Source organism: Leuciscus leuciscus (genome assembly GCF_965113295.1).
Source record: "Leuciscus leuciscus genome assembly, chromosome: 1".
Lineage (NCBI taxonomy): Eukaryota > Metazoa > Chordata > Actinopteri > Cypriniformes > Leuciscidae > Leuciscus > Leuciscus leuciscus.
In genome coordinates, this window is record NC_138725.1 from 6174428 (window position 1) to 6187410 (window position 12983).

A 12983-nucleotide genomic window follows, 5' to 3' on the forward strand; every position below is an offset into this window, starting at 1 on the left:
GGAAGAAGTTGCACTAGATAGAATGCAGCAATAGTTTTTAATGGTTTTACCTCAATATATTATTTTTTATAATCTTTGGAAGCCGAAATCAAAATCAGACTAATATCACAGACCTTAAGTGTAACCAGGCTACGTTTGAATGTTTAATTCTGTCCTCCGTCATCACTCATTAAGCGTGAGAGAAGAGTGTGAGTTCCGTCAAAGGAGAACAAACGATTAGTTCGTGGAGAGGCAGCGGATGCGAGGACGTTAGGTGCACCGGTGCGACCTAGGAAAAATGTTAGTCGCACCCTTACAAAATTTGGTCGCATGTGCGACCAAATTGGTCGCACTCTAGAGCCCTGATTAGGAATAATTAAAATTACTTATATTCTTTTCTTTATTTCTAGATACCTGTATTTTAATGAAGAAGCAGAATAATCTTAGGATTAGCAATAAAAATAATTAAAAATAATGAATGAATTGGCATCAGTTACTGTACGATGAATAGATAAACAGACATAAATGCATAGAAGTGTCATTTATTATTAAAAAAAACTTTTTGATATTTTTTGGCAGATCAGCTCCTCCCACACTGGAATACATAATCAGTGAAGCTCCGCCCACATCAATCATATCATCAGTGAAGCTCCTCCCACACTGGAATACATCATCAGTGAAGCTCCTCCCATTGCGATTCTCCAATAAATGCTGTAAATTCCCATCAGCTACAAGTGAAGACGAGCATCAGAGCATCAGGAAGAGCTGAAATCTGCAAAGACTGAGTTTATTAAAGAGGACAGTGAGAACATGAGTGATCCAGAACCCTGCAGAATGAAACACACTGAAGATCCTGAAGAACAAAGAGGTTGGTGTTTATTCTGCATTCATTCATGATCCTGAAGAACATTCATGTTAGAAACATTCAAGCACTTCATCACATTTAGATAAACAGTTCAACTATGAAACGGTTCAGAATGTTCTGGGTTTTCTTCAACAAATGGTCAGTAAAGGGAGATTTGAGACATTTTTATATTGATTGTCAACACCAGATCAAGCTAAATACTATTTTAATTGTTTCATTTTACATTTATTTTCCCATTTTGTAACAACGTTACCAGAAGTTTAGTCATTTTCAACATAGTTTACAACTTTTTTTTTTTAGGAATTGTCAGTTAACAAGTTACTGATAAAGTTGCATTTGTCAAATATCATACAAGTTATTCATAGTTATAGAGATTCTTCTTACAGTAACTTTGGTAACAGGGTTGATGAATACAGTCAATGCTACAGTTTGTGTAAAAACTGAGACAATGGGTTGAGATTATTTTCTTGACTTCCCATCATGCAGTAGAAAGAGCCTAGATGATGTCACTTCCTGTGTTTCACAGTTTTAATAAATACTGATGTCTATCAAATTCGCCTGTACGTAGCTCATTGCCAATCGTTTCAATTATACCAGATGACGTATGTAGAGCGACAGAAATTCGACGAGGAAGAAGACGAAATAAACTTGCGTTCTAAACTACTTATCTAAGGCTGCATCGAAAGGTAACTTCGCATCTGATGCCATGTTGGATCCATAGATATAAACAAACTGCTTCAGTGTGTCGCATAGATGTCGTCGTCGTCTTGCTGCTTGCTGTGATTGGGTCCTTTTTTTGAGGGGACAATCTGGTCCTAGCAGCATGAATAAAATCGTGCAAGGCAGCATGGGGAAAACCCAGGCTATAGTGTATTACCATTGTTTATGAACATTTGCATTTAAAAGTTAATGGCTAAACGTATCTTTACAAAAGTTCACAATGCTTTTGCAGATGCAATATAATGTAGACAACATTGAATAAATACATTTTCGTCAGGTTAGATACTGATAATTAATCACTCAAACCCCTTTATCTAAACTTCTCTACATAATCACCGGACTCGCGCGTCCTACATGTCTTAAGCACTTTTAACTCGTGTTTGTAGTTCTAACCGAATCCTCGGCCAACGCGCGATCTGCACTTCGGATTCTGATCGGAAATAGTAGACCATCCGGGTATCTTTGAAACCAACATACTACGATTTTGGACGTACTAATTCTATTTTCGAAGACTATTTAGGGCGGATAGTATGCGAGAGTAGGCACTGCAGTGAGGAGAGGAGGAGTGAAAAAAAGCGCAGGCAAGCCGGACAGTTCTCTCTTCTCGCAGTGGATCCGACACCTGCAAGATCAAAGATGGATTTTGCGGGATTCACACTTGTGCACAGCGTTGCTAATAAACTGGATGTAATTTAAGTTCTGTTGCTTTTATATGAAAATAATTATAATGAACAAGACACCCATTTAATTACATACCAAAGACGTGTTTATCAATCCCTTTTAGTCTAATCACAGACATGTTTTATATATATATATATAGCCTATATATATTTGTAAATATGACAGCAAATAACCCATAGGATCACACTGTCAGAGAGTTTGGGAATACTAAAGCATTATTATGACCGCCGCTAGCATAGCTAGCGAAAGCGGTCATATAGGGATTGTCAAAGTTTTTTGTTTTTTTTCGTCATCTACTGAATTTTTCGTCAACGATACCAGGGTCACCGAAACACCGGGGAACATGAAATTTGGTGGGCATGTAGCCCCACTAGACTTTTACGGAAAAATTTCGTTTGGTCCCCGGGGGCCACTCCCCCCCCGCGCTGGGCCCCCCCAAACCCAAAAAATGCAGTTTTTCCTAAATAACTACCTGAACCGTGGCACCGAGGATGAAGAAATTTTTATGGTATGTTGGTCTTAAGGGCCCACATCAACCTAGCCCATAATCACTCATTTGTGATTTGCGCCCCTTCCCATAAAAAATGAAAATGCAATATTATTCTGCTTTAATCGCCCCTATCTTCAGTTGAGATGTTCAGAACTGCACCATATTTCATGTGTATGATTAACTTGACATCCTCTGGGGGTATGCTAAGTTTTGTAGAATTTCATCCATGGGGGGGTATAAAATAAATTCATTTATGTGCACATTTAGTGACTGTACACTCATCGGCCTGTAGATGGTGGTGTTGAGCGAAGGGTTGCTGGTTTAGGATGATACTGTCACACACACACATGCAGGAATACAAACAAATGCAAGCATGCACACACACTGACATCCACACGCACAGACACACACCCATACACACACATACAAATCCAAATGCACAGACACACACACACACAAACACACACGCGCACACACATGTACGCACGCATACATACACGCACAGACACACACATACACACACAGACAGACATGCACATGCTACTACTTTTTTTAGGTATATACATAAACACGCAATACAGCCAAATTGCTCCACGTCATTTATTTTTGTGGAAAGCCAGTGCAGGCCTGAGCGGCGGCCATATTTTGCATCTAGTTATAATATTATGAATGAAATGTGCGTTATTTGGAAGAAAGTCGAGGTGTGACTGACTTAGATAACTATATAGATCCCAAAAAACGCTACTGATCTGGCTTGAGAGCTGCACGGTGACATGTTACAAGTCAAGTCATCCTCATTTATATAGCACTTTTAACAATGTAGATTGTTTCAAAGCAGCTTTACAGAGATAAGCGTATAATTTAAGGTAACAGAGATTGTTTTGGCTTTATAGCGGTTCTTTAATAAAGTTATTTTCCAGCTAAAGTTAGTTTTGATTGATTCGCTTCCGTCACAACGATCATTTGTTATTAAATTAGGGGCCGCTAAGACGACACCATTCTCTCTACACAGACTTTAAACCCGAACCTGTGAGAAACGCTGATGGCGTTCACATGCACATTAAGAATTGGTTCTATAGTTATGTGCGTTTGAATATATGTGTGCAGGTTTGGAATTCCTTACAAACCAAGCCTAAATAAAGTACTGGGCCCGTATTCATAAAGAATCTTAATGCAAAGAGTAGCTCCTAGTGACAAAATTCTAAGAAAATTCTTAGAAATGTGGGCGTTTACTCTTAAAATTAAAGAAAAAATCCTAGTTAAGAAAAAAGTAATTCAGAAATCATCTTAACCCTTAAAAGAGGTCTTAAGGTCAAAATTGTTAGGAGCACGGACGAGGACTTTTAAGAGGCTTAAGAGTTTCTTTAGCAGAGGAGAAAATGGCAGAAAGACGAAGAGGGAGAAGAAATGTGTTGCAGACAATGAATAACAGTGAGTTAATAAGACGCTATAGATTAGATTGTGCAGGGATCATGTTTGTCACTGATCTTATTAGAGACACGCTAACATCTCCGATAACGCACAGAAATGCCATAGCGCCAGAAATGAAAGTAATCACTACATTATGATATTTGGCAACTGGGAAAATTCCATGTTTGATACATTAAAACCAACATTCAAACCACCACTTAAATAGACACACCAGCAATCAGTGTAATTGGAAAGAGTGGAACATTTTTTATCATTCTAAGCCAATCAAATACCTTATAGGAAATTAACAGCATGGTAAATAAAAAAAAGGATTTATATACACATATATAATGTGTGTGTGTGTGTGAGAACGATCAAATAGGAAAAATTATGCATGTAATTTCAAAGTGAAGGCTTAGAATAGACCCTATACTTAAAATCACTCTTTTTTTTTTTCCTTCTTGGACAACCAGCCAATCACAGTCTTCAAAAGATTGTGTCATACATAGCAACGGGGTCAACCCCGCCTCCTTACTAAGATGAAAGTTTTTGTCTTTTCCTTACTCAGAGTTGCTCTCAGATCGGTCCCGAATCGCTTTTAAGCTAAGACTCCTACGTAAAAGTTTTTAAGCTAAATTAAGAGTTTTCTTAGAGGATTCTTAGAATCTTTATGAATACGGGCCCAGGTCTTTCCTTTATTTTTTCCTTTATTTTATTTTGTCACTTCGGGGTAGGTACGCGAAACAAATTTTCCCAACAACGCTTTATCTGTAGAGTGGTAAAGGGATCCTCCATAGGGAGAGACTAGTTGGCACTTCAGCACTGCGTTGTCATCGGGTCCTATCAAAACCATTCAAATTGCTCCTAAAAAAGACAACATGCGCTTTTCGGCAATATATGGCTTTATTGCGGTTATTTTCATGCTTTCCGTCAGTAAATGACAGCTGCTTTCTGGCAGAGCGGGAAGGAAGGATTTGCACAGAGAGATACAAAGGGTGACCAGTTTGAGGGTTTCTGATTGCATAAAATAATAAAAAGAAACAAACAAGTTCATGGCGAATGAAGTGGTAATGAATGAAATGACATTTTATATTTTTTTCTTTCATGTCAGACCTGATGGAAGAGAGCGAGGAGAGTAAAGAACTGAGTGAAGTGAAGGAGGAGAGTGAAGAACTGATGGAAGTGAAGAAGGAGAGTGAAGAACTGATGGAAGTGAAGAAGGAGAGTGAAGAACTGAGTGAAGTGGAGGAGGAGAGTGAAGAACTGATGGAAGTGAAGAAGGAGAGTGAAGAACTGAGTGAAGTGGAGGAGGAGAGTGAAGAACTGAGTGAAGTGGAGGAGGAGAGTGAAGAACTGAGTGAAGTGAAGGAGGAGAGTGAAGAACTGAGTGAAGTGAAGGAGGAGAGTGAAGAACTGAGTGAAGTGAAGGAGGAGAGTGAAGAACTGAGTGAAGTGAAGGAGGAGAGTGAAGAACTGAGTGAAGTGAAGGAGGAGAGTGAAGAACTGAGTGAAGTGGAGGAGGAACATCATGTCAAACCTGGAGGAAAACCCTTGAGTTGCTCAAAGACTAAACAGACATTTTTAAAGAAAAGAAGAACCAAGAAATCTTTCACCTGCACTCAGTGTGGAAAGAGTCTCACAACAAAGGCAAGTCTTGAGCAACACATGAGGATCCACACTGGAGAGAAGCCGTTCTCATGTGATCAGTGCGGGAAGAGTTTCAGTCAATCATCACACCTTAAAGAACACATGAAAATCCACACAGGAGAGAAGCCGTTCACATGTCATCAATGTGGCAAAACATTTCTTAGGTCATCAGACCTGAAGAGACACCTGAGAGTTCATATGAAGGAGAAGCCACATTCATGTTCTGTGTGTGGAAAGAGTTTTTCAATGTTGCAACCTTTACATACACATGAGAAAACTCACACTGGTGTAAGAGAGTACATGTGCTTTGAATGTGAGAAGACTTTTACTACAGCAAACTATTTAAAACAACACGAGAGGATCCACACTGGAGAAAAACCTTACAAGTGTTCACACTGTGACAAGAGATTCAGTTGTCCAGGACATCTGAGATCACATGAGAGGATCCACACTGGAGAGAAGCCACACACGTGTGATCAGTGTGGGAAGAGTTTCACAACCAAACGAAGTCTTGAGCGCCACATGAGGATCCACACTGGAGAAAAGCCGTTCTCATGTGATCAGTGTGCAAAGAGATTCTTATGCAAAAGTAATCTTAAGAATCACATGAGGATCCACACTGGAGAGAAGCCGTTCTCATGTGATCAATGTGGCAAAACATTTCTTAGGTCATCAGACCTGAAGTCACACCTGACAGTTCATACGAAGGAGAAGCCGCATTCATGTTCTGTGTGTGGAAAGAGTTTTACACTGTTGCAATCTTTACATACACATGAGAAAATACACACTGGTGTAAGAGATTACATGTGCTTTGAGTGTGAGAAGACTTTTACTACAGCGGACGGTTTAAAACTGCACCAGAGAATTCACACTGGAGAAAAACCTTACATGTGTTCACACTGTGACAAGAGATTCAGTCATCCATCATCTCTGAAAACACATGAGATGATCCACACTGGAGAAAAACCTTACAAGTGTTCACACTGTGACAAGAGATTCAGTCAATCAGAACATCTGAAAAAACATGAGAGGATCCACACTGGAGAAAAACCTTACAAGTGTTCACACTGTGACAAGAGATTCAGTGTGTCATCATCTCTGAAAACACATGAGAGGATCCACACTGGAGAAAAACCTTACAAGTGTTCACACTGTGACCAGAGATTCAGTCAGTCAGCAGATCTGAAAAAACATGAGAGGATCCACACTGGAGAAAAACCTTACAAGTGTTCACACTGTGACAAGAGATTCAGTGTGTCATCATCTCTGAAAACACATGAGAGGATCCACAGCAGAGAGAAGCCGCACACGTGTGATCAGTGTGGAAAGAGTTTCTCTTTTAAAAGTGACCTGAAGCTACACATGAAGATCCATGCAGTGGAGAAACCACATCACCTCAGTCTGAAATCACAGTAGCTCATCTTTATGTGCTGAGAAACATGTTTTTTCTACGTTAGTTTCCCAACAGCCACGATGAGCGACAAGACATTTTCACATTAACACAAATGTTCAGCACCAAATTCACATGAGATTTGTTTGTTCGAACCAATGCAAAAAAATTCAGTAAATGCAGTGTCAATCTCTGACAGTAGGTGGCGCTCATGGAAAAACGGAAAAACAACAGCGCTGCGCAACTTTCTGGACGTTTCTCAATATGCGTTCTTGTCTGTACTTGTGTTCTTGTGGACTTGTGAAACGTCATCAGTCGCTGCCCAAGTACTGTCCCAATACACAAGTTTGCATTTTGGCAAGAATGGTTAAAAGACCCGGAAGTGTTCTTGACACGCCCATTTTACAGAGGATGCATCGGTTGGTAACTTGTGTGAACTTGACAGCAGAAATATTCCAGCATTCATTTCGGCATTCGAGGAAAGAGAGGCAGGTTAATACAGCAAGTCATTTTTCATCACTAAATTCACTTCTGAGAACATTTGATGCAAGAAATCAACTGTGTAAATTTCAAATATTGTCATTTTCACGAAAATTTATGGTGAATCGAAAATGTGCTTAAACATTTTCGGAAGTGAGAATCTCCATAAGCGTTGCTTTATTGTTATGAATATACATTACATTGTAGTGTACAGTTGTAGAGTGATCCCTTGAGCTGAGGGTAGGCTTGGGCGATAAAGCCTGGCTGTTATCCTCAATAATTCTCGTTCAGGGTTCTAAATGAACTTTTTTGATCGCCAGCCAATTTGGCTGGTAACTTTCTAAAGTTACCAGCCAATCAGAATATCCACTAGCCAATTTTTTTCCGGTGAAAATAAGAGAAAATTATGAGTGCCACTGAATGTGTTTGATTATTTTATTAGAATTGCTGGCATGAAAAACACAAAGTACAATACAACAAAATATACACAGAAAGTCAATACGACCTGTCTTGGCAGTTTTAAACCTTAGGCTCTCCTGATGACTTCGGGAACTCTCATGGTCTTTTACTGCCTCTACTTTAAAATTATTAGATCCTACTACGAAAATTGTTTGTTTTTGTTTTTTTATTTTGCGTACATGCGGAAATCCGGACAATACATGACGACATTATTGTGATCAAACACTAGCCATTCACGACCCGTCAGCCATTTGGCATTACATTTTCTTTTCTTCGTTTTTTCTGTCGATACCCTCCTCATCCCCTGCCTCGTTCCTCTTCTCGCCCCCCAGAAGTCTGTTCCAACCACCGCCGCATTTCGTTTAATATTAACCTACTTTTTACTAGCCAACTCCGTTCGTCTTATTTCTTGTGTTTTCTGTGTCCGTTCGTTTTCCATGGTTTCTTGCGCTGGTTTCACTGCAAACACATGAAAAACCACTTTTCAGCCAATGGGCAGCCAATGGGCATATGAAACATCATCACGTAGCATTACAGCACAGTGTTCATGGGAAATGTAGGAAGTACTGTCAGGGGGATAAATGACCGAGAACAGAGCGGAACAGAACCTTATGTATCATGCATGTAATGCCTCATGCATCACTGGCCAAACTGGCTAGTAAGTTTTTATTAACACCCGCCAAAATGAATTTTAAGAACCCTGTTCTCGTTATGTTTGAGTACTGCAGACGCAGTCTGTGCGGGGGTATTATTGCGCAATACCAGCAAGAACACATCGTCTCAAACTGTCAGCAGCGTTCTGTGTGCTCGTCACCTTGTGAGTTCATTCTTCCAAGAACAACTAGCAAGAGCGTTCTCCCCAAGAACACAAGTCCGTTCTTTGCATTCTTGGTTTTGAGAAACAAGGTCTGTTTCTGACTCCCGCTTGGCATGCTTGCTACACACTGCAATTTTTGGCATTTCTATAAGATTATAAATCACACTGTATGATATATATCTAACAAACTTGGTATGATATTTTGGACGTAATGTAATATGGACATGGACGTAATGACATAATGGACATAAATGTAGACTGTACAGTGATTACTGTACTGTCCAAAATCCTACATTGTGTACCGGGCAAGAAAGAACATTAAACAGTATTTTCATGTCTTCAAACAGCCATTTGTATTGTTGTATTTGTTATGGGGCAGGTCACTCATGCGCATTGAATTTGTTTTGCAGTACCCACGACATTAGCGTTGCAAGCTTTTTCAAACAATACAATTTTGTACAACAGGAAACAATGTGTTGTCCTAAATGGGAATAAATCTGATTTTCTGATTCAGCAAAGAGGTGTGCCTCAAGGTTCAGTTTTGGGACCACTTCTTTTTTCTATTTATGTAAATAATCTACCATTACTTCTGTAGCAAATTAGCTCTATATGAAATATTAATAATCAATAATAACTGGTTATAATTGATTATGAATATTTGGATTAGTTAATATAATTAATTTACTGTCGTAAATTAATATTACAATCAATGAACATATTTGTCCCGTGGACACTCAGGATCAATTGTTTATTAACTCTAAGAAATGTACATTTCCAGGGCATGGGAAATGTCTTTCTTAATTTACAATACTACTAAGAGCAGTAACCAAGATATAAATGATTAGTGACTCCAGTCATGAGCTTGAGACACGGACAACTTTACGTGTGACATGAACAAGATTTTATTAACTAGTCTAAACACTTAAACTACTCTAACATACACACACATACATGCATACAGTTTACCAAGGGAAAAAGAGCTGAAGCAGAATACAGGAAAGCAAGAAGTTATAGCACTGTTTGACATTCAGCAGATCAACAGCCTTGAGCAAACCATCAGTTTAGCTCTAACACGCCCTTCTTTAAAGGGGTAAGGATACTTAATGTATCAAATAATGAGACTAAGTTTGATACTTGCATGTCTCGCCCATTTGAATTAAACTGTCCTGATGCAATTTGTTGAGGCTCCAGTTGATCTTTGTTGATGTGGTCTTGTTGAGAGAGAACCAGTGGTAGTCAGAGTATCTTTGGTGAATGGAAAGACAAGGCCGCAGCCTGGCACAAGCTTGGTGGGTCCTTAGAGGCTTCTAGTTCAGCATCATCTTCACGTCAGCATTTCAGAAATGGAGTAAGAGGGTAAGAGAGAGCTAAAAGCTGATCGGTGACTTTAAAGCGTGAAGATGGCACCACCTCTGGAGGGGCAAGAGCCAATGAGAAGATTTCCCTTTGGGGGGAAATTAATACGACCCCATTGTGTGTTTCAGAAAAGAATCTTTAAGATTCTTATAATACTAATGCATCACAAAGTTAGCAACATGTAATGTACATTAACAAATCGGAGACGAAGATTGGATTTTTTAGAGACCAAACATGCCGCACATATAATGTTGGTTAACCATAATATGCAAAGTCTGAAACATTAACCCAATTGAGTTTACAAGAATACAAACGCCACATAAAAGGGAAAAATCATGAGATGGGAAAATTAGATACATGTTTACACATTTATCAAGTGGTTATATATAGAATATATATAGGATTAACAGGGTTTTTATTTCTCTTCCTCTGCAAGAATTTAAGAGAGAGTCACAGCTCTCAGGACATTCTTTTACGTCGTAAAACCCCCGTCTCAGTGTGTGTCCTGTAACGAGACACTGCATCCTGACAGTGTGTTAGCTTCATTTGGGGAACGTTTCACAGGCCTTATTTGGGAGAGTGAGTTTGCTGGATTACTCATTAAATAAATGGATAATATGTGTGTGTCTGATTGATCCAGTCGCTACACTTCTTAAAAACTGTCAGGTTCAACTTTATGTGGATGATACTGTCATATATACATGTAATTCTGATCCTATACAAATTAAATGATCTCTTCAATCGGATTTTAATAGTTTACAAGACTGGTTTTTGGCTAACAAATTAGTGCTCAATAAAACCAAGTCATATACTATGATTTTTGGTTCTAGACATAAACTTAATTCCAAAACCTGTTCTTGTGTTATATCATGTGAAAAGTCAATGTTGGAATGAGTATTTTGCATCGATCTCGAAATTGCTTCTCTTTTATTGTTCGTAAGAAACTAGTTGCTCAATTAATATTTCCGTTTTTTGATTACTGTGATGTGGTTTATCAGACGGCATTAAAATCTGATCTTGTCTCACTTAATTCGGCATATAATAGAATTTGCAGATTCATTTTAGGATGTTCTTTTTCCACTCACCACTCTACAATGTATGATGCACTTCAGTGGCCATCTTTGAATGTGAGAAGGCAGATTCACTGGCTACAATTTATATTTAAATGTATTTACTTTGATTATCCTAGTTATCTACAACAATACCTTGTACTCTTTTCTTCAAACCACCAAGTTAGGCATTCTGTCCAGAATGAAGTGTCCAGGGGCTCGTTCTTCGTACGTTGCTTAAAACATCCGAGATCAAATGAGACATCCAAGATGATATCATCGTGCTAATCATGATCCGGCTAATTAGGTTCTTCGAACATACTTGGTGGATATGATTAGTATCGCTGGATTGAGTTATCTGAGATAATTGCGCGTTCATGCGAAGTTTAAAAGGGGGTATGTATCGATAGTAGAAACATTGATCAGCAACGATGCTATTGGCGAAGTTTATTCAGAATTTTAGTGTTTAATCAAAACGCCAGGGAACACCTCAAAGTCTGCAAAAGCCAGGAGAGAGGGCTGGCAAAAAGTAGCACACAATTTAAATCCGTTAGAAGTGGCCATGTTAGATGTTTTTATCACTTATTAGCCTATATTTTTGTATTTTAATAATTGCAGAATTACTTTGTTCATTCATTGTAATGTCAGAGTCACCACACTAGAACATGGGAGGGGCTGACTCTGGTGAGGGGGAGGGGCTGAGTAAATCTATTCTCACGTCACACAACAGCAGATTCGTACAATTCAGATATCTTAAAATATAATTGTGACTAGTCGAAACTGAATGAGTTCTATCTCTAATTACCTTTGCGTATGTGTGACTCATCAATTGAAGATACTTATGACGTCATTACAGATTACACAGTAGCACACAGAACAACAGGCTGAATAGTCGTCTGGTATGTTAACGCAACACATTAACAGTTATTCAGCTACACAATAGCATAAAGAACATATACCTGGGAGGCTGAATAGGCTTAATTAACATAAGCCAGCGAGTCCAACAACCAAGTTACCAGTAAACAAGTTCACCAAGCTCCCGCAATCTCATTCCACATGAGTATGACTGCTGATTCAATATCACCCGCATATTTCTGTGCAAGCATGACTATGCTTAGCCAGCGGCTTGTTCTCCAGCAGCAGCTGAAGATACAATAGTTCCTTTGTATTTGTGGATAATGACTCTTGTCACTGCTCTCTCATGTGGTCTGAGAGATGCAGAGATGAACAACAACCCCTTTATTCAGCAGAACACTTTTAGATGGTTATATTCTTTATTAACCAAGACAGCTCGTTGGCTGCACCTTTAGTTTCAGATTTCTTATTGTGACCCTTTCTGCGTTGACGTCGAGTTGGAGGTGCAGATGAAGCGAAGGAAGTGCCACTCTCAGGTGGACCTCCCTCAACACCCCAAACAAAGAACATTAAGACACACAACATTATTAATATAAAACTATTAAAGGGGTCATATAATGCCATTTTTGTACAAGCTAATATGTTTCTTTAGGGTCTAAATTAAAAGTTTGTAATATACTTTAATTAAAAATTCTCATTAGTATTGTAAGAAAACACTCATTTTACCTGGTCAAAAACAGCTCTGTTTTCAGCACGCCGTTTCAGTGCATGTGTCTTTAAATGAT

At 38.9% G+C, this 12983-nt stretch overlaps 1 protein-coding gene across 1 annotated transcript in view; it reads left to right on the forward strand.

Moving 5' to 3' along the window:
• Positions 1-568: 568 nt before the first annotated feature.
• The window catches only part of LOC309474055 (uncharacterized protein), a gene marked incomplete at its 3' end in the record, with an annotated part of 169306 nt that continues 156891 nt past the window's right edge, over positions 569-12983 (forward strand). Inside the window, exon 1 of the mRNA XM_082136331.1 lies at positions 569-847. Within this exon, the coding sequence (XP_081992457.1) occupies positions 790-847 (58 nt within the window). The 5' untranslated portion in view covers positions 569-789. The remainder of the gene's footprint in view (positions 848-12983) is intronic.